Source organism: Musca autumnalis, unplaced genomic scaffold, assembly GCF_047663935.1.
Source record: "Musca autumnalis isolate F117 unplaced genomic scaffold, ASM4766393v1 scaffold_1, whole genome shotgun sequence".
Taxonomy (NCBI): Eukaryota; Metazoa; Arthropoda; class Insecta; order Diptera; family Muscidae; genus Musca; species Musca autumnalis.
In genome coordinates, this window is record NW_027411644.1 from 34,872,341 (window position 1) to 34,894,571 (window position 22,231).

General features: G+C 38.1%; 3 protein-coding genes across 52 annotated transcripts in view; 1 reads left to right on the top strand and 2 right to left on the bottom strand.

Moving 5' to 3' along the window:
• Nucleotides 1–1,652: 1,652 nt before the first annotated feature.
• On the top strand, nucleotides 1,653–5,672 carry LOC141396760 (activating signal cointegrator 1 complex subunit 2-like). The gene is made up of 6 exons (XM_073972397.1): nucleotides 1,653–1,781; nucleotides 1,841–1,924; nucleotides 1,991–2,148; nucleotides 3,490–4,248; nucleotides 4,303–4,443; nucleotides 4,506–5,672. The coding sequence occupies exons 1-6, from the start codon at nucleotides 1,659–1,661 to the stop codon at nucleotides 5,560–5,562; spliced, it is 2,322 nt and encodes a 773-aa protein (XP_073828498.1). The 5' UTR covers nucleotides 1,653–1,658; the 3' UTR covers nucleotides 5,563–5,672.
• A 198-nt stretch (nucleotides 5,673–5,870) lies between these two features.
• LOC141396767 (lymphokine-activated killer T-cell-originated protein kinase) lies at nucleotides 5,871–7,099 on the bottom strand. The gene has a single exon (XM_073972410.1). The coding sequence runs from the start codon at nucleotides 6,988–6,990 to the stop codon at nucleotides 5,974–5,976; it is 1,017 nt and encodes a 338-aa protein (XP_073828511.1). The 5' UTR covers nucleotides 6,991–7,099; the 3' UTR covers nucleotides 5,871–5,973.
• A 10,663-nt stretch (nucleotides 7,100–17,762) lies between these two features.
• gish (casein kinase I gish) overlaps nucleotides 17,763–22,231 on the bottom strand; it is a 187,592-nt gene continuing 183,123 nt past the window's right edge. For all 50 annotated transcript variants that reach the window (XR_012411291.1, XR_012411296.1, XR_012411285.1 and 47 more), the window contains one exon: nucleotides 17,763–18,169. Coding sequence is in view for 36 of the 50 variants with exons in the window: in XM_073972847.1 (XP_073828948.1) it covers nucleotides 18,118–18,169 (52 nt within the window). In the remaining 14 variants the exon portion in view is untranslated. The remainder of the gene's footprint in view (nucleotides 18,170–22,231) is intronic.

The following is a 22,231-nucleotide window of genomic DNA, read 5'->3' on the forward strand; positions in this document are numbered from 1 at the left end:
TTTCGAATTCCTAGTTTTTTTACGTTTTAGATTCAATCAGCTGGGCTGAGGCATCTACCTTTGTAATTGTACCATGGGTAGATGCAAGAAGCTACTATTTTGGCTTAAATGTCGTTTAGGGGCACCTCTCGGATCGGTCTGAATTTTTTACCATAGGTAGCCCTTGGGACCCTGGACACAACGCTATACAGTTTTCCGGGGGGAAGTCCCTACTTCCCGAGATATGGGTCTTGACATTTCCGAAATTTCGTACTTTAACACCATTAGGTTGTTTATAGGCACCTCTCGGATCGGACTGAAATTTTTACAACGATATATAGCTTTCCGGGGGAAAGCCAATACGTCCCGAGAAATGGATCTTGACATTTTTCAATTCTAACGTGGGAATTATGGGTATCGTTTTAAAGCTTATGGAGAGTACTTTTGTGCACGCGACCAACTCTTACACCTGTTTATAGGGGAATGTATTAAAATCCTGGCAGAAGCCGGATACTTAGGAAACTTTCAATTTAAAAGAAAGTTTTGATCGCGTAGCCCACTTTTGTACCTGTCCATAGGAGAAAGTATTAAACCCCCGGCCAAAGGCCGGCTACTTAAGAACAATTACAATTTGAAAGAAAGTTTTGAACGCCTAGCCCACTTTTGCACCTGGGCATAGAAGAAAGTCTTAAATCTCCGGCCGAAGGCCCGCAACTTTAGTACACTTACAATTCAAAAGGAAGTTTTGCCCACTGTTGCACCTGGGCATAGGAGAAAGTTTTAAATTCCCGGACGAAGCCTGGCTACTAAATCCATAAGTCCATACGTCCCGAGATATGGATCTTGACATTTTACAATACTAACATGGGCAATATGGGTATCGTTTTAAAGCTTACGGAGAGTACTTTTGTGCACGCGACCTATTCTTACACCTGTTTATAGGGGAATGTATTAAATTCCTGGCCGAAGCCGGCTAATTAGGAAACTTACAATTTAAAAGAATGTTTTGATCTCGTAGCCCATTTTTGCTCCTGTCCATAGTAGAAATGCTTAAATCCCCGGCCGAAGGCCAGCTAAATGAGAACATTTACAATTTAAAAGAAAGTTTTGATCGCTTAGCCCCCTTTTGCTTCTGTCCATAGGAGAAAGTTTTAAATCCGGCACGTAAGTAGCCGGCACTTTTTTATTACGTTCACGTATAATAATTTAATAAATTATTATTAGAAAATCTAGTCACCATTATTAATTATTGACAGCATTGGAAAGTACTCTTCGTGAGCTTTAAAACGAGTCCCATTTTGCATAGGTTTTAGAAATAATGGTGATAAAAGTAAAAAAGTCAAGACCCATACCTCGGGAAGTATGGACTTCCTCCCGGAAAGCTATATATCGTTGTGTTCAGGATCCCAAGTGCTACCTATGGTAAGAAGTTTAAACCGATCCGAAAGGTGCCCCTAAACGACACTTGTTCCACTATTTTTTACTACGCTAACATTTCTTCCTTTATGTTATCGGAAAAATAGTAAAAATTAGTAGATTCTTGCATTTCTGGAACAGACCAATTGATTTCCATAGGTTTGGTTCAATCAGCTGTTTGATATGACCTTATGGTTATGTCACGTCTAATTCTACCTTAAATGCAAACGAAAAAGTCAATCTGTATATCCCTAACATATCATATGTTCTGTTCGTTCATTTCACGGAATCGTTGCTTTGAACGACACAACTTTAGAGTGTATTTATCTAAAGTGGACGCGAATGATTCCAAGGAAATGGCTCCAAACGAAAACCAAGTGCTAAAGGTAAACATCTTTTGAGCTACATAATGGAAGGACAATATAAATTTGTGTGCTTGTTTTAGAATAATCCCGATAAAAAGTCTTTGAAAGAGTTGTCATTCTCCGTACTGGGCGATGATGGGGTGAAACGTAACATTCCTGCTTTGGTAGGTATCATAGTGACTGGAACCGCTTTCTGGATACAATATTATGTAAATTGTTTTCAATTCTAGGACAAGCACTGGGCACCACGTTCCATATTTTCCCACTATACCGGTTTGGTAGTTTCGGGAGGTCATTTCAAACAAGGTGCTGCCTTGGATGAGTGGAAACATGAAGCTGAAACGTTTAAAAATGATATGGAGTTTTTGTTAAGCTTGAGTCAACATGAGTAAGTGTAATGTGGTACCATGTCATGTTTTTGCTGGAAAAACTTTTAATTTTCAAAGGATAATTTAACTGGACTTAAGTCTCGTTTAGGGGCACCTCTTGGATCGGGCTGAAATGATGTACATACTTCCCGAGATATGGGTCTTGACATTTTACTATTTTTACTTGGGCAATATGGGTATCATTTTAAAGCTCGTGATTAGTACTTTTGATTGCGTTTACGACTTTTGCTCCTGTCCATAGGAGAAAGTCTTAAATTCCGGCCGAAGGCGGGCTACTTAAGAAAAACTTATAATTTTGGAGAAACTTTTGTTCGCGTAGCCCACTTGTGCTCCCGTTCATAGGAGAAATTTTAAAATCCCGGCCGAAGGCCGGCTACTTAAATCTCGGGAAGTATGGACTTCCCCATGGAAAGATATATATAGTTGTGATCAGGGTCCCAAGGACTACCTATGGTGAAAATTTCAGCCCGATCCGAGAGGTGCCCATAAATAAAGTAATGGTGTTAGTTAAAGTAGAACTTTCCCGAAATGTCAAGACCCATACCTCGGGAAGTATGGACTTCCCCCGGGAATGATATATATAGTCGTGATGAGGGTCCCAAGGCCTACCTATGGTAAAAATTTCAGCCCGATCGAAGAGGTGTCCCTAAACGAGACTTGTTCCTTTAACTGTGTAGCTGGTGTTGAACCCTGTCCATACGTGATATCCTAGGCCGGAGCCTATAAAAGCTTTTAGTTTTTAAAAGGAGATTTGTCAGCTCCATATGTGAATGTCTTAACTTCCCAGCCGAAGGCCAGCCACCCATTTAAACTTCTAAAAGCTAATGGAAATTTAACAGCGGGCTTTACAATGATACCCTTTTCGCATTGTTCGGCTGTAAAAATAGGAAAAATGTTATTTCCAGAACTACGAAGGCCCATATCTCTGGAAGTATGGACGACCAGGTCCTAAACTGGACTTTATCCTTGCCCTATTTATAACGATTTATATTTCTGTTGTGGAAGTCCATACTTTTCTTGATATGGTCCTTTATAGTTCTGTAAACACCCTTGGGTTTAAGCCATTGTTTTGGAAGACCCACCATTTTAAAGCTATTGAAGTCCAACACTAGTCACGTGACAGAATCTCCCGTTATTAAGTCGAATTCTTTTGTGAACAGCCAGCCTTCGGCAGTGAAGTTTAGGCTTCAATCCATGGGCATATTCTAACACCGGTTTCATTTTTCTTGGTTGCCTTTTAAAAGGGCCATATCTCATAATGTATGGACTTCCATTCCTTTAAACCGATCTTAAGCCGTAAATTATTGCAAATTTGAAATCATTTTCTATATTTTTTTTAGATTCTGGTCCTATTTGATCTACCAACAATCCGCCTTGTCTGCAATTGTCTCATTTCTACAAAAGGCAACACCATTTTATATCAGCGTCTTTACCCAATTACCTCCCAGCGAAATTCAAGACCAGTATGAAGAGATTTTAAATTTAATTTTACGCATTATTTGCCGCATACTTTCACCCAAAGAATCCAATGAATCGTGGATAAGAAAAGAAGATTTAAAAAATTTAATTTATGAAAATTATCTTGTTTCAATACCAATGTTATTCGATCTCCTAGTAGCTGTGGGAAATGCTACTCGGGAAAATACGGAATTGTTGAAAAGGATTTTCGATAACCTCCTGTTACTGCAGCCAAATTATAAAAAAGATCTCCAACATGCTTTAAGCTATTTTCGGGTGGCATTCCGCTCCATCCACACCCAAACGGAAAATGAAGGTTTCGAGGGTGCAGGTGGTGGCTTGCCCGATGAGAGTTGTGATACCCCCTTTGATGATGTTGTCCTCTATACTCTGGATTGTGCTTTTACCTTGAGCGTATTATTGGATGTGTGTCCAGCGGCCAAAGCGATATGTTGTGAAATTAAATTGCCACAAGCAATAGCAAACTTTTATGATAATACAGTGCCCTTCCTTTATAAGAATATTTATGTGATAAATGAACAATCGAAAAGCCTTTTGTGGATCAATCATGCTCGTTTGCAGTTTTTGAAAGCGTTTCGCAGCATTGCCTATTCTTATGTTGAGACAGTTTTGGCAAAACCGTAAGTAAATGTGAATATTTTTGGAAACAAGTTTTTTAGCTTTTCTGTTTTTAGAGAGGCTGGCCTTTTGGCATCAGAGGATTTTATTGGTCTCATGACGGAATGTTTATCTGAACAAACATTTGTGGTGGACTATGAACGTCATTATCCCTTGTCATTTGATGTGGAGATTTTAAAACAAGCCTGTCCAGATTTGTAAGTAGCTTTTTATGGAGTTTTGGCAACAATTTCTTTGCATGTTTTTTTTTTTAAACTAGGGATGGTTTCAAAACAGATTTTGTGGTTGATGGCTATCGCAGAGAATGTGCCAGTGCCGTTGTGGATCACATAAACAATAATGACCTAAAACAAGAAATTTATAATGAGAGCCCCAGTCCACCACCTGTAACAAAACCTGTAGAAGTTGCCAACCAAAAGACAAACAGCAAGAGTAATGCCAAAGATGCCCCTCCTGCAACCAGAGATTTAGAATTGGAAGTAACAGTTGTACTCGACTGTTTACCACATTTGGGTACGGGCTTTGTGAGACGTGTCCTCAGCCGTTATAACAATGCAGAGGAGGCAATATCCGCGGTATTAGAGAACAACCTACCACCCGATCTAGCTTCGGCTGATCAAACAGAAGTCTATATACCACCAGACCCTCAAGACGCAGTTTATCGAGAAACGGGTGTTAAACACTTCAATGTCTTTGATGGTGATAAATATGACATCATGACTCAAGATAAACCACAATGTATCATCAAGAAAGGTAAAGGTATGCCAAATGCCCCGAAAAATGTTGCCCAACTTCTTGATGATAAACGTGATTTGGCCGCCATAAGGCACAGATATCAAGAATATTCGTTGGTAACAGAGGGTGGTGATGACGACGATGATAATCAGGATAAAGAATATAATGATGAATATGATGACAGTTATGAGGCAATATTGGAAAGTGAAACACGTGTTGTGAAATCCAAAGATTTGAAATCAGTTTTGGCAAATGTTGTCGACGAATCGGAAGATGATGAAAGTGATGAGGAGGAAGAAGATTCCAGCCATGGAAAGGAAAATCGTAAAACGACAAACTTTTGTGAAAATCCCGAAGATATACGTGCCCGCTACGAGGCACGAAGACAAGCTAAATGGTCCAAGAAAGGTATACCACCACCTGTGGTACAAAATCGTGATGTGGTTGGCAAACAAAAGGGTCAGGGCCAAGAGAAAGATGTACTGCGTAATCGTCAGAAGAAGGAAGCCAATAAGTCATCAAGAGCCAATCATAATCGTAAGGCTGGTGCGGCCTTTAAACGTAGTAAGGGTATGCTTTAAGCGAGATTTGAAGTGCGTTAAGTACATATGTATGTAAATGTTATTTTAATGTATAAAATATGAATTAAACTTTTTTATTTCAATACTGGATTTTGAGATAATTTACAGAAGAACTAAAGGCATTTTATTTTGGAGAAATACGCTGCGTAATGTTTGCCTATGAAAACACCATTCAGGCAGGTTGAATTGCAGTTTTACTAAGGAAAGTGTTGCCATGAAATTGGAAGTATGGTACGTCCAATCATCTAATCGACAATTTTATGTCTTGAAATCCATCTTTCCAAAAACCCCACACAATGAAATAAAACTTCTTGTTTGATTTTTAAAAATCAATAAATATATTATTAAAAGTATTTATCTTTGAGTTGAACTCAACTCCTAGTCTAAAAATATTCCAAAAAAGTACTTCATTTAAGATTTTGTAGTCAATGAATTATGGATGACTTTGGCAGAGGGTCTGCTATTCGGATCTTGGTTGGTACACAAATAAAACAATTCCATTATCAGATTATATTCCTCACTCAATTCGAAGGCCTCAGGCAGTGGTGGTCTGGTACCATAAGGTCTTGATTCATCCATAGATCCCAAAGTAAAGTCACTTTGGTCAAGTGAATTTTCTTCTTCACTTTCGGTGATGACCTCTTCGTCGTCTCCTTTTTCATTTTCGGTATCATCTAACTTTCGGGAATGTGGCGGTATCAAGGCAATTGTCTCGTATATAATCAATCCCAAACTGAAAATATCCGCTTTACTATCGATCTCCTCCTCATCGAGAAGAATCTCGGGGGCGCACCATAGCTCGGTCCCCACATATCTAAGATCAGGATTTTCTTTGAAGTTAATTTTACCTTCCTTATTTAGCGGCAGACTTACACCAAAATCACACAATTTGCAAGTTTCAAAATCCCCTTTAACCAAAATATTGTGTGACTTCAAATCGCCATGTAACAACATAGCATCTGTGTGTAGATAATCCAAAGCACTTGATATATCCGTTAACATTTTCTTTATGTACTGCGCAGGCAATGCTCCCTGCTCATTATCCAAACGTTCTTCGAGGATAGAACCCAATGATGTGCTACAACATTCCAATGCCAAACTATCTACCTCATCGTTCTCTTTTTTCGCAATTGCTCGAAAACCAACAATGTTTGGATGTTTCAGTTTCTTGAGTATTTCGGCTTCTTTCAGTATACGTTCGTTGAAAATTTTGGAATGTTCATAATTTGTACGGCGAGTTCGTTGCGAGACACGTTTTATGGCCCAAGGAGAACGTATCTGTCCACCTGGTTTTGGTGATCTTTCCAAGAAATAAACATTGACGCCAGTACCATAACCTAGTGTTTTCATCAATGGTGATGCGGGAACTTGTAGGGGTGTGTTAACTTCTAAATGTAGATTGCGTAGGGGTTTGCGTGGTGTTTCCATGTCAGTAAAAATTTGGTAATGATCGTAAGGTTTGGAAAATAATTAAAGAAATCAAAATGACGCGCTAGACGACTTGGTCCTTCTTCTTATTTCCTTTTTTTTAAATTTCAGCATGCAACGTGATATGATGGCAGCTTTGAAGCAAAGTAAATTGATAACAGATGGGCTGACTTCCCTATTGTCAATTGCCTTAGTCTTATGCCAGACTATGAAAATTTTCATTGAAAACTCTGTCATTTTCTTCTAAAATTTCATTGACATCCACACACGTATATGAAATCAAATGAAAATTTTGATATTTCCCTTGCTTTAGTCCCAATTTACATTAGGCGAGTTTACTTGCGGCAATTGTCAGTTTGTGGGTGAGAGAGGGTGTTGAGAGGCAAAGGGTTACCATATACCTCACCTCTCTCTCCATCAAACTGACAATTGCCGCAAGTAAACTCGCCTAATGTAAATTGGGACTAATAGGCCGTTTACATATAACCGGGTTAACCCAGTGGGTCTGGGTTTCAAATGTCATTTCCATTGTGTATACTTCAAATAAATCCTCATAAAGAAGGTTAACCCTGCAAAAAACTATAATCTAAACGCCGTATTACATTGGTTTGAGAGTTACGAATTTAAACACAAAGAATAATTTCAGATAACATAACCTTGTGTACAGAATTTCACCCCCTTCACACCTCTTGCCTATAAACTCATTTTCACGTACATGAAAATTTTCATAGTCAGGCACAAGAGTTACAAATGACAAATAATATACAATAGCTCTGTTCCTTTACGTACAAGAATCTTCAAGTTTTACCACTTTTTACTCGTAAAGCGTTCCTTTACTTCAGACACCATACAATTCATATGGGAGCAGTTTACAACTTTTACTACTTTTGCCGGTTTTACCATTTTCAAAAGTAAAGGAACAGGCCAAATGTTTTCTGTTTCTTATCACCGATGTACTTAACTACGAAGCTACGTGTTTCTTAACGTCAAAAACAGGTATTTTTAACGCAGGTAAAAAGCAAACAAGTATCACTTTGCTTTCTGATGCATTCGCATGTGATTTTGATAATTTTGTAATTAAACAAAAAAAATATATAATTAAAATGGATGATTTGCGAAGGTAAGTACAGTGACTGTCACTACAAATGATAGCTTCGTTCCAGTACTTTTTTAATGGTAAAATGTGCAAAAGAGAGATCCGTCAAAAATGAGTTCAACGCACACATTTTTCCAAAATGGACGGGAACGGAAAAATGGCAGAAACGTCAAAAAAAACTGGAACAAATGTCAAAGTCGGCGTGTCAGCCAATCGGAAGCCGACAAAAATGTTGCACATTTTTGCTCGCTCAAATTTGTCGTGTAAAAAGTTTCTAAAGAGAGAGCCATTCAGCGCCATTTTTGTTCAAAGAGAAGTGAACATTTTGCAACTTTTTTGGTGTACGGGAACGCATTTCGGGGAAAAATGTTCAAAATGTTAAATGTGTAAAAACTTTTTAGTTCTGGATCGAAGCTAATGTTTTCTGTTTCTTATCACCGATTTACTTAAAAACTACGAAGCTACGTGTTTCTTAACGTCAAAAACAGGTATTTTTAACGCAGCTAAAAAGCAAACGGAACAAATTTCCTTTACCGACCCTTCGCAGAAAAAAATACAAAGATTTCCTTTAAATCGCAAGTTTTCTTAAGTAGCCGGCCTTCGGTCGGGAAAATAAAAAATTTCTCCTATGGACAGGAGCGAATTTCGGCTACGCGAACAAACTTTTTTTAAATCGTAAATTTTTTCCCAAGTAAACAAGGGAATTTTCGGCACTTCGGAGGCCTATATATCGGTAATGGGGTTTCTACACGGAATGTTTTTTACATATTCATGCATAGCAACTGTCACTTTTTTCGCCCATATGTGATTCCTTCTGCACGGCAAAATTTTATTTTTCATTCCTTTTCTGTAGTTTTCTTTATTTATTCCGCGTACAAACAAAACAGCTGTTTATCTTTGGTTGTACAGACGAGAATAGAGCGTGTTCTATTCGAAAAATATACATATGTATGCACATAACACTTTCATGCATTGAAATTTCTGTATGGTTCACACCATGTGTACAAAATTCAGATTTGTAAAAAGTGACAGTTGGTATGCACAAATATGTAAAAAACATACCGTGTAGAACAGCTTTAAGTACACATTTCCTTAACCATGGTAGAATAAAGTAAAGGTAGGCCACAGCTAACATCTGATTACAATATTTTTCTTTTTATGGCCTAATCTGTCAAAAGCAGGGTTGACATTTTGTACTGTTTTTGACGATATACAATCATAAAGGTAGATGTATCGCTGAATTGTTCCAACTAAAAACTTCTGCTGTAACACTATATCTTAAAATTGAAAACAAGGCCAAAAAATCTGTATTCGCGTGGCAAAATTGTTGATTTTTTTTAGCAAAACTTACGAATGAACAATTTATCAAATATTGATATTAATTTAAATTTGTTCCAAAAGTACGGGAATGTAAACATTACAATTTTTGTAAAAATTCTGCTGACATTTATCTGCAAATCGGATACCAGCAATCACGATGTCAGATTAGTCAAGTAGAAAATAAGTGAATGACATTTTTTCACTGTCATAAGTTTGGGAAGAACTTTTGCTATGTTTTTACACTATATGGCACTTTTAACATATAAAAAGTGACGCTTTAAGTTCCATATGTTGTTGTAATACGGGATAGCTATGCAGGTACATCTACCATTATTATTGTACCATGCCATTTGACGTTTTAAGCCATGGCTGCAGGGTGCCATTTCTCAGTAATTTTCATACCTGGCCTACCTCTACTTCATTGTACCATGTATGTATGTATGTGTGTGTTTTGTATTTTGAAAACAAAAGCCCAACAAAACATGAAATACAAGGTGTGTACGATAACCCAATAATTTGTACAAATTTTTACTGAATGCTGTTCGATAACAAAATTATCCAGCAAAAGAGAGCGAGTTTGGAGAGATTTTTGGAGAGTTTTGTGACTGAGAACTTGCAAATTTTTGCTGGGAAAATTTGTCCCGCAAAAACTTGCAAGTCTGATCAGCTGACTTTTAGTCACCTGTTCAATGTAAACAACTCGAAATGTTAACATTTTTGACCAAGAAAATTTCACAATTGCACATTTTTTTAGATTGTGGATAGGATTAAAGCATTAAATAAGTAAAATGCAATTTTAAAATGTATGTTTTTGTTCCGTTTGGTTTAAAATATCAAAAGAAACAAAATCAAATTTCATACATTTTCGGAAACAGCTGACTTTCTTGCGAGTTTTTGCAAAATGCTGTTCGATAACTTTCCGCAATTTTTCTTGCTTGAGAGAGTAAAATTCACTGAGAGAGGTTGCTGGAACTGACTGAGTAATTCTTGCTGGGAAAGTTATCGTACACACCTACAATTTATTGCAAAGTAAAAATGTTTGTTTTACGAATGAAAACAGTTAATAAAGTTTCAGTCGCGGTTTTTGTGTTTTAAATGGGATTTTGGATTCAACGTATTTGGGTAATACGGACGCTCAGAGAGCGTTGTTGTGGTAGGTAGGTGAATATTTTTTGTACGTCACGACTTAAATTAGGTATAGCTGTTATGCTTCAGGAACTCTTTAAAATACTTACCTCATACCTTACCCTAAAAGACAATAACATAAAAACCAACAATTTCTAACAAATTCAAAAAAAAAAATAATAATTAAATCCACAAAAATTAAATATTTTTAAAGACAATAAAATTAAACAACAAACGAAAAAAAAAACACACAAAAAAGAAGGAGATTACACACTATAAAAAACAGACCACAATTATATTTATCTCATTATCCAGTAATTATCAATCAATTGGAATTTTTAATTTGATTAAATGTATTGTAAATAGACTAATCTCGTTTTTGTTTTTTGTTGTTGTATTTTTTATTTTTTTTAATTTATTTTTTTTTTGTTATTTTGTGTCTGCGGGTATCTCATTCGGCGTTCTTGTATGTGTTTTTGTTAGGGTTTTTCAAATGTTTTTCATTTTTCAATTTTGTTGTTGTTGTAATTTTAATTTCTGTAGCAGATTTTAATATGTACTAGGTATGTATATACTTCATCCATTATTAAATACATAAGTTAAATATATTATGATTTGTTTTTATTTTTTATTTATTTTAAATTTATTTGTTTTATTTTATAAATAATAATAAAAAATTGCTTCAAATTTACAATAGCATTTTGTTGTTGTTGATTTAATTTATTTATTTTTTATTTGTAATGTTTTTTTCTGTTTCTTGGGTTGATTTTGTTCAGAGAAATTTCTTTATTTTTTTTTCTTCTTTTTTTAGTAATGTAAACTAACATTCCTTTTTTGTTTTTTGGTCTGTTCTAGTACTGCAAGAATCTACTAATTTTTACTATTTTTTTCGATAACATAAAGGAAAAAATGTTATCGTAGTAAAAAGTAGTAGCTTCTTGCAGGTTCTCGAACAGGACATTTATGTTTAATGTTTCGGGTGTGTGTGTAAGTCATATCTTTTTTATAGTTTAATTTGAAAGAAGAGCATTTTTTGATGTTCATTGTGTGTTTTTGTTTTATTTTTGTATTTTTTTATTTAAAATTTGTTGTTTTTTTCGCACACAAAAAATGAAAACTATATAACAGAATATTATCTCTTAAATTGCCAAGTTAAATTATACATCTATATAGCAAACACATGTTGTTGTTGTTGGATAACTTAAAATATATTTTTTATACAAAAATAATTTAATATTAAAACTAGCAATAGTTGTTGTTGAACAAAAAAAAATTAACTATAAATTAAAATATTACAATGGATCACTTTAAAGATTAAGAGAGAGGCAATCTTAAAATTTTGTTATTGATTTCAAAAAATATATTGTATAATTTTCTTATTTAATATTAATATAGTTGATTTTTGTTATTTAATGATAAAAAAGTACATATGAAATTAATGCATAATAAGGCGGCGAATAGCATGTACAAAATGTTTGTGAGTATTGCAAATGATTTTTATTTGTTATGAAATAAATGGTAACCAAAAAACCCATTTCTTTAACAAAGAATGGCATATTTGTATCAATTTGCCTAAAAGTATGCAATACCAATGAATAAATATTCCCCTTCATATGTGTAACAACGGCCAAAACAAAATTGCATTCGTTTGGCCGACCATTGTTACACTCACTAGACATTGATTCAGAAAGAGAGAGAGAGAGCGAAATTGAAGCTCTCTGAACAAATAAAATAAAAACTAGCCACGAATAAATGCCATTAAAACACAGTTATATAAAATTAATCTTTTTGCAAATTTATTTAGGGTTTGCCTCCAAAAAACAGTAACTGGTGGTAGAAATAGCCATAATTAAAACAAAATTGATGTGTCAAAGGAGCATTTCCTAATTTCTTGAGACAGCAAACAGGCATGACTTAAGTTCAGGGGCCTAATTATGTGATTCGATGATATCGAGTTGTTTCGACCCGAGTTGGGCCCAGTTTAGAAACTCCGTTTGTATAGCTTTGAAGATTTTGTCTTCACGGCGTAGAAGATTTTGGAAAACGATTAAAGTGGAATTCTTGTTTCAAAGGTAAAAACACAATAGAAGAGTACTCACCTTGTTTTTCGTAAGAACAATCCAATTTGAGTAGAATATTTCTTATAAAATAACGATTAAAGAAAAATTACAAAAGGTTGTTGTTGTTGTAACAGCTTCCACAAGTACATGTACATCTTTATTTTATTGATTCGGCTATGCCTCCAGCTCCAATTTCAGAAAGGACGCCACCTGAATTGGATTAGTCCAAAGAGAGAGAGGAGTTAAATCAGTCGGGTTGGCTGGGCAGTTAAACAGGACCGGTGCCACATGCCGGGCAGATATTCCGCCTGCCATCAATCCTGGCCCAGTAAGAATTGAGGCGACTGCACCAACCAGATCTAAGTTGTGCCAACACGACTCTCGTTTGTCTTGGCAGCTGTTGTTCTTCCGCTGCCATGGTGGATTATCTTCGAGGACTATATTCACACTGTAGGCTGCCAGAGCCTCTGCAACCGCATCAGTATGAATGTCTCTTAAACCTGCCTGGTATGCACGTTGATCTAGAGGTTCTCTTTTATATCTTTGGACCTCTCTCTCTAGATCTCTATGATCCTCCCTAACTCGCCTGGGGGGGTTCAGGCATATCCACCAGATGGTGATTTGGGTGGTCTTGCCTACAGCATCCAAGCAAGTACTGCATCGTCAACAACCTGTTGTGACGACGCACAGGAAGGATCTTTGTCTCCTCATGTAAATGGTCCACTGCAGACATGAGGTGACACCCTGTAGCTGTTCTCAGGGCAGAATTCTGACAGATTTGTAGTTTATCCCACGCTGGCGACGCATAGCTTACCACAGATCGACCTATCGCGTTGTATGTGGTTAACAAGGTTTCTTTATCTGCACCCCAAGTGCTGCCGGCTAGGGACTTGAGGACCTTGTTCCTGTTTCTCAGCTTATCGCAGATAACTGTAGTATGCTGAGACGACTTATACATGCTATCTAATGTGACCCCTTGGGGTAGTTTGTGGTCGGAATAATTGCACCTTCGACCTGCACATTCAGTTCGAGCTTCATTTGCGCCGTCCATGTGGTGAACAGTGTGGCTGTTGACATAGTGGTGGATATTTTCATATTCCTCGCGTGGAAAAACTCTACAAGATCAATGAGATAGACATTTAGCCTGTCACAAACGTTACCGATATTGGGACCTGACGCCATGAGTGTACAATCATCCGCGTACGTAATTAACTTAATGCCGTCGGGAGGGCGTTAGAGGTTAAACAGTTCCGGAAATATCACCTCTCCTTGGGGAACTCCCTGCTTCACTCTACGGGGTTTGGATTTCCTGTCTCTGAATTCCACGTATGACTGACGACCACACAAATAGTTGATGACCCAGCGTTTCAGACAAGGCCTGAGGGTAGTATTCTCGATATCCTCGAACAGCCTAGCATGGCTGACCGTATCAAATGCTTTGGTCAGATTCAATGCTACCATCACTGTTCTGTGACATGGTTTGTCCTGGTTGAGTCCCCGTCCAATATATGTGGAAATGGCGTGCACTGCTGTTGTGGTACTGTGCTGCTTTCGGAACCCGTGTTGATGATTTGCAACTGGATAACACGTTCTGATGTTGGGGAGGAGTAATGCCTCGAGTATCTTTGCTAATGGTGATAGAAGCGAAATCGGCCTGTACGACTCACCTTTACTGGCATCTTTGCCAGGTTTCAGTAGCGGGACCACCCTGCCCATCTTCCAGGCATCGGGAACAATTAGGGTGGCTAGCGATAAGACCTTACTTAAATACTTGACTCCTAGGTCATCCAGCTGTTTTAGCATCACCATAGAAATTCCGTCAGGTCCAAGCGCAAAAGGTCGTGTGTTGTACTGTAGCTTTTTTCAAGAATACTTACTTTTTTCAGATGCTATTGATTCGGACTAAACGAAGGCGGAGCGGCTCTAAACGAAAAGTCATCTACGATGAAGTTTTCTATACGAAAAGCCATCTCCGATGAACTTTTCTATACCAAAAGCCATCTCCGATGAACTTTTCTATACGAAAAGTCATCTACGATGAAAGACCTACAATCCCACGGCAGCGGGTTCTCTGTACCGGATGCTATTGATCCGGGACCACACAACATCAGCGTTCCGGCCAGCGGCTGTTACCTCAGTGTACATGTGTTTGTATTTGTTTCGTCACCCAGGCATATCAAGAAGGATATTCATGCTCTAGAGACAACGGTCCAACAACATAGGAGAGAACCTCTAGATCAACAGGCATATCAGGCAGGTTTGAACAGCATTCACACGGACACAGTTGCTAAGACCATAAGCAGTTATTGTGTGAATGCAGTCATCGGAGCACATTCCCCATCTATCGCAGCTGAAGAGCGTCAGCTGCCACGACAAACCAGAGTAGTTTTGGCTCAATTACGCTCAGGATATTACAGTCGCCTAAATTCCTATTGGACGGAAATCGATCGCGCCGTGCAAGACATCTGCCCAGTATGCGGCATGGGCCCGCACGATACTAAGCACCTATTCAACTGCCCCGCCAAGCCTACTCATCTGATTCCAGTGGATCTGTGGTTACATCCCATCGAAGTAGCCAACTTCCTGGAACTGGAGATAGACCCAGGGCCAGATTGAACAGCAGAACGAACATACAAACATAATAATAAAACACTGTTACAACAACAACAAGAGCTGCAATGTAAACACGGTTTAAGGCTTTAAAATCGTTCCATTCGTGTGTCATAACGGAAAAAGGTAAAACTTCATCTTGAGCCTTTAGAACTCTAAAACAGGGATCTATGGATGGAAAACAGTGAACAGTGTTGTCACTACCTTGTTTCATAAATAAACGTTCGAATTGAATAAAAATCGTCAAAATAGTTTTTTTTTAAAGTAGAATTCAATAGGCAGTTGGGAATGTTCCGGGTCTATCTAATATGTAAATAGACTTATATTGGGAGTTATTCTGATCGTGAATTCAGCGTTAGTTTTCTCATTTTCTAACTTTTATTAATCACTTTAAATAGAAAATTTCGCTCCATATAACTGCTGTAGCATCCAGCAACATCGGTAACTTTCTGGGCAATCTTCCTCCGCATTGGTAAAACTAAGATATGTGTTTTTATAACTTCAAAAGCCTTTATGATAAACTGAATTTGTTAAATTTATATACAAGATAGATGCCTAAAATTCTCCGGTCATCAACATCCATTAAAGTGTTCTTTAATGTGGAACGAACTTTACACGAGTTTTACTTGAATACTTTTATTCATAATTATCATAAGGATTGGAAATGAGTGACGTGAGTTTAAAAACCAGCATATCTCACTACAAAAGAAATTATTTTAAGTTGAGTTTTAGCATTTTATCTAAAGATTTTTTGTTCAAAATTATCTTGGAAATGATTTCAAATCGTTTGCAATTCGTACAGCTCACACATTCATCCTCCATTTGAATGATCTAGCAGAAGAATGAAATTTGGCAATTACTGCGCAATGTGACGTGTCGCGTGACATTTATGAAGTCGCGACGATGTCTATAAAAGACATATACCGCATTTATGAAGTCACGACGATGTCATTTATTCAGTAGAAAAAAAACGCAATATGGACAACATTTCATTCACCGAAAACTGATATCTTCCGCACTTCTCTATACAAAAAACGCACGAAATGATCTAGCAGAAGAATGAAATTTGGCAATTATTGCGTAATGTGACGTGTCGCGTGACATTTATGAAGTCCCGACGATGTCTATAAAACACATACGGCATTTATGAAGTCACGACGATGTCATTTATTTAGTAGAAAAACGCTATAAGGACAACATTTCATTCACTGAAAAATGATATCTTCCGCACTTCTCTATACAAAAAACGCACGAAATGATCTAGCAGAAGAATGAAATTTGGCAATTACTGCGCAATGTGACGTGTCGCGTGACATTTGTAAAGTCGCGACGATGTCTATAAAAGACATAAGGCATTTATGAAATCGGAACGATGTAATTTATTCAGTAGAAAAACGCTATATGGACAACATTTCATTCACTGAAAATTGATATCTGCTGTTCTTTGAATATGAAGATTTTTTCCCGTTTTTTTTTCTCTACAAAAGGAAAGAAGAATGAAATTTGGCAATTATTGCGTAATGTGACGTGTCGCGTGACATTTATGAAGTCCCGACGATGTCTATAAAAGACATACGGCATTTATGAAGTCACGACGATGTCATTTATTTAGTAGAAAAACGCTATACGGACAACATTTCATTCACTGAAAATTGATATCTGCGGTTCTTTGAATATGAAGATTTTTTCCCGTTTTTTTTTTCTCTAATTTTCTAAATTATCTTGGAAATGATTTTCCAATCGTTTGCCATTCCTACAACTCACACATTCATCCTCCATATGAAAACAGCAAAAATATAATTTTCCCAATTTTAACGAAAAATAATTCCCAAAAGAACAAAGTCTGTGTTAAAGGAGACAACGATATGTAGAAGGAGATGACAAAAACAAGCTTAGAAAAAGAGTTTGGAAATGTTCAAATTTCAAAAATTTAGCTATGAAATATTTTAAACAACAGTACATTAGAAGAAGAAAAAAGGAAAGGGAAGCTAAGACATGTGATGATCGATCGAGCCAAAAGTGAGAGATGAAATAGAAGAAACAATTTGTGAAATCAAACTCATTTAACAAGTGGTGAATGAATGAAAATAATAAATTTTGATTTTTTTGTTTTTTAATAGGTTTCTTTTATATTTTTCGGCTTTTCTTTTTTTGTTTTCTTGTGGGTTTTTTTCTTTTTCTTTCTCGCATGTTTTTGTATACAAATTAAACTGTTGATGATTTGCGCCCCCTCGTTTAAAAAAGGCTAAGTTTTGTTTTGTTAAATTATATAAGTTGTGATTTGTTTCTTATTTTTTTGTTTTTACTCTTTCTGTTTTTGATCATCATCTTTTTTCTTTAATCTTTTTATCATATCATCATATATGCTGTATATGTTGTTGTATATCATGTTATCAATCTTTTTTGTTTGTTGTTGGTTTTTTTGTTTAATTTAATTTATAATATAATTATAATAATTTATAATAACGCAAAAAAAAATAATAAATTGATAATAATTAAAAAAATAAAATAAAAAATATTTTGCTTAAATGTGGTTGTTGGTTTCCTCTCTTCTTGCTTGGTTTTTGTTGTTGTTGTTTTTAATAAATCATAATAATAATGCTAAATTAATAATGTATGTATAATATAATTTTTATTTTTTATGGATTTTTTTTTAATGTTTTTTTTCTGTTTTTTTTTCTTGTTTGTTTAACTTTAAATGTTTTTAAATTACAACGGAAGTGTCGGTGTATTAGTAGTTGGTGTAGGCGTCAGCATTGACGCGGATGGAGGATAACGCAACGTATGTTGTGACGTTGCCTGTTGTATATAATCCTGACTTGGATTATTTAGAACGCTATCCCTTGAATTTGAATGTGAAGTGGCGCGTAGCAATGTAACTGCTTCGCGTTCTGGACTACATTGGACACCATCTAGTCATTTTTGACGCGATGATTTCTTCTTCTTTCGTTTAAAGAAACAACAACATCTGGAAAAAAGAAAGAAAGAAAAGAAGATGGGTTATTAAGGGAAAAATCATGGTTTAATTAAAAGGGTTAGCTAAAGCTAGCTGTCAGTTTAAATTTGCTCTTTCGAGTGTTTCTAAAACTTCAAAATTATATACACAATCTATGTATGTGTGTTTGCTGTTTGAAACAATCATTTCATCATATCCACAATTAAATTATGTGGAGAAAAATGCTCAAAAAATGTATTGTAAACAAACCCACTTGTTGCTTTTGTATTTAGTAATTTTGACGTTTTAGGAATTCAGGAAAAACCAGGGTTCTATAATTTGTTTTCATCTAGATCTACCTCTTTACTTATACCATGGGAAAAATTATAAATCGTTATTTTTTGTTTTTATGTAGGGATCCATAGATGGAAAAATTTAAACAGTGTTATCATGGCGTGTTTTCATTTAAAAGCGTCTAGGGTCAGTTGTAGGAGAGAAGTCTGAGAGGCTCCCACTTTAGGAATGGTTTTTCCATAGTTACTAAAGTGAAAAAAGTAGTATGTCGAGATTTTCGGGTTTGGCTTTCTGTGATACAGAAATCTAACATACTAATTTTTTACTTTGATTTAAAGGGTTTTAGTTGTTGTTGTTCTCAGTGTTTTTATTATGTTTGTATGTTCGTTCCTCTGTTCAATCTGGCTCTGGGTCTATCTCCAGTCCCAGAAAAATGGCAGCTTCGATGGGATGTAGCCACAGATCCACTGGAGTTAGATGGGTAGGTTTGGCGGGGTAGTTGAAAAGGTGTTCTGTGTCGTGCGGGCCGCATACTGGGCAGATGTCTTGCACGGCTCGATCGATTTCCGCCCAATAAGAATTTAGGTTACTGCAATATCCCGAGCGTAGTTGAGCCAAAACTACTTTGTTTTGTCGTGGCTGCTGACGCTCCTCAGGATGTACTCCGAGGACTTTATTCACACTATAATTGCTTAAGGCCTTGGCAACTGCATCCGTGTGAATACTCTTTAAACCTGCTCGATACGCTTGTTGATCAAGGGGTTCTCTCCTGTATCGTTGGACCTCTCCCTCTAGAGCATGGATATCCTTCCTGATCTGCATGAATGTGTCGGGCCAACCCACAAGATGGTGATTGGGATGGCTCACACGGTAACATCCAAGCAGGTACTGCAACGAAAGCATCTCATTGTGTTGCTTTACTGGAAGAATCTTTGCCTCCTCATGTAGATGGTCCACTGAAGACTTGATGAAGCACCCTGTTGCTGTTCTCAGGGCGGCATTCTGGGAAGTTTGAATATTTTTCCAATTCGTATCACATAATCTCGGGGACCAGACTGGAGCCGCATAGCTTACCACAGACCGACCTATCGCGTTATATGTGGTCAACAAGGTGTCATTATCTGCACCCCAAGTGCTGCCGGCTAGGGACTTGAAGACCTTGTTCCTACTTTTCAGTTTGTCGCAGATAGCTGTGACGTGCGCGCACGACTTGAAAGTAGTGTCGAATGTGACCCCTAAAATTTTGGGGCAGTTTGTGGTCGGAATTCTGCTACCGTCGACCACGACATTCAACTCACGTCCAAACTGCGCTGTCCATGTGATGAACAGAGTGGCTGTAGATTTTGTGGCGGAAATCGGCATGTTCCTCGAATGGAAACAGGTGGTAAGATCGGTTAAATAGTTGTACAATCTCTCACAGATGTCATCAGGGTAGGTACCCGACGACATGATAGTGCAATCATCCGCATACGTTACGATCGGAATACAGGAGAAGTTAAACAGTTCCGGAGATATCACCCCACCTTGGGGGACTCCCTGTTTCACTCTACGTGGTTTGGACTTCTTATTATTCCTGAATTCCACGTACGACTGGCGTCCACACATATAGTTGACTATCCAACGTTTCAAGCTTGGCCAGAGGGCTGTCTGTTCAATGTCCTCAAACGGCGTGGAGTGCCTGACTGTATCAGAGGCTTTTGATAACTCAAGCGCCACCATCACTGTTCTATCGCACGGCCGTCTCTGGTTGAGTCCTTTACAGATATATGTGGTAATGGCGTGCAGCGCTGTTGTCGTGCTGTGCTGCTTACGGAATCCATGCTAATGATCGGCAACTTGATAGCTATTTCTGATACTGGGGAGGATTAAGGCCTCAAGTGTCTTTGCTACGGGCGACAAAAGCGAAATCGGCCTGTACGATCCACTTTTGCTGGCATCCTTGCCTGGCTTTCGTAGTGGGACCATCCTGCCCATTTTCCAGACTTCGGGAACAACGAGGGTGGCTAGCGACAAGTTGAGAACTTTAGTGAGATACTCCACTCTCCCGGCACATCCAGCTGCTTCAGCATTACCATGGAGATTCCATCAGGGCCCAACGCTATGGATGATTTAGCGTTTCTGATGGCATTGGCAACATCATCCATTGTAAACTGTGGTGGTTCCTCATCGGCAGGAAGAGATCTGATGCGACGTATACTCTTCTCTTCGCCCTGTCACTCTCGGGGTGCTCGACAAACTGTCGATTGAAATTACTTGCGAACCTCTTCGGGTCAGTCAACGTAACGTCGCCAAACGTGACTGAGGTCCTATCTTCCAGGGTTCGAGAGTAACTTAACCGTTGCCCACAATTCAGCTATACCGGCTACAATGTTACAGCTCTTCAGATGATTTAACCATTTGTTCCGCTTATGCCCAGCCTGTTAACTTCCAGTGTCATGTCCATGACTCTGGGGTCATTGGGGTTGGCACGACCAAGCTCATCACGCTCATTTGCTAATCCCGTCGCCTCTGCTGGAAAGTTTGGTCTTACTTCGGGTATTCGACCAGCAGGGATATGGCGAGCGGATGCAGCAGTGATGATGTCTCGGAACGTCCTTTCCGCTACTCGAACATCAGAAGGATTGGGCAGTTCTCTGAAGCGGTGATTGGTGAACTCTCTGAAACTGGGCCAATCAGCTTTCCCATGATTGACGAATGTGCGGCGTTCAGAGGTGATGAAGTCGGGTGGTCTGCTAATGGAGACAATTATGGGGAGATGGTCTGATCCAAGGGAAATGACGGGTTGCCAGGTAACGTCATTTGTCAGACCAGGTGTCACGATGGTTATGTCTGGCGCACTGTGACACTCTCCTCTAATTCTGGTATGGGCGTCCTCATTGACCGTGCAAAACGTAGAGTTTTCAATTAGCTCAGCCAGCGCTGTGCCTCTCTGGTCGTTTCGAGGGCCGAATGCCACATCTCATGATGCGTATTAAAGACCCCCAGGACCAGACGATTATGACCTTCCAAGAGCGGGCTAATGTCAGGCCTATAATCTGAGATACAGCTACTTCTCGGCGGGATGTATACGTTCAGCAACTTTAACTCGGCAGTTCCACACCTGACTGCTACCCCCATACATTCCATGTACGGGTCATTAGAGATAGGCTCAAGCGAAATAGGTCCAATACAGGGACAGACTGGTGCAATAGGAAAGCTAATCAACCACCTCCACTTCTGGTGCGATCTTTCTTTAGCACATTGTAACCATCACAATGCTCTAAGCTGTGGTTGTCGTTCAGCTCGTCCAGAGCAACTCCTTAGATGCACCCACTCCTGACATCTATTGCATCTCACCGAACGTTGAATGTTGGTGAAGATGTGGATGTGACAAACTGAGCACAGATATATTGGTCCTGGGTTTTCCTCCGTCCCGGCACGGACCAAAAGCATTAGGAGCAGGCATTCCGGGATATGCTGCTCCCAACACAGAAAAACGAAACAAATACAAATATATGTACACTGAGGTGGCAGCCGCTGGCCGGAACGATGATTTTGTGTTGTTCCGGGTCAATCCGGTACGAAAGAACCCGCTGCCGTGGGATTGGAAAGGGTTTTAGTAGACAAGACCTCTGGTCTTTCGTTGGGATGAACACTCGATACTGGCCTATTACATGTTACCTTTAGAGGCCTTTATACCTCGGTACATAAAGCGGTTGGCTTCTTGCTTAAGTTACTTATGGTAAAGGACTAAAAGGCAAAAAGCAACCTAGTTCGAATTTTGCTCGACAGTTCTATATTCATTTGCAAGCTAGAATGTCA

What these genes read in the sequence shown, in the direction of transcription:
- LOC141396760 (XM_073972397.1), top strand. Translation starts at nt 1,659, where the DNA reads ATGTTCTGTTCGTTCATTTCACGGAATCGTTGCTTTGAACGACACAAC. An exon ending in AACGTAACATTCCTGCTTTG is followed by an intron (nt 1,925 to 1,990) that starts GTAGGTATCATA and finishes TTTCAATTCTAG; the next exon opens with GACAAGCACTGGGCACCACG. An exon ending in GAGACAGTTTTGGCAAAACC is followed by an intron (nt 4,249 to 4,302) that starts GTAAGTAAATGT and finishes TTCTGTTTTTAG; the next exon opens with AGAGGCTGGCCTTTTGGCAT.
- LOC141396767 (XM_073972410.1), bottom strand. Translation starts at nt 6,990, where the DNA reads ATGGAAACACCACGCAAACCCCTACGCAATCTACATTTAGAAGTTAAC.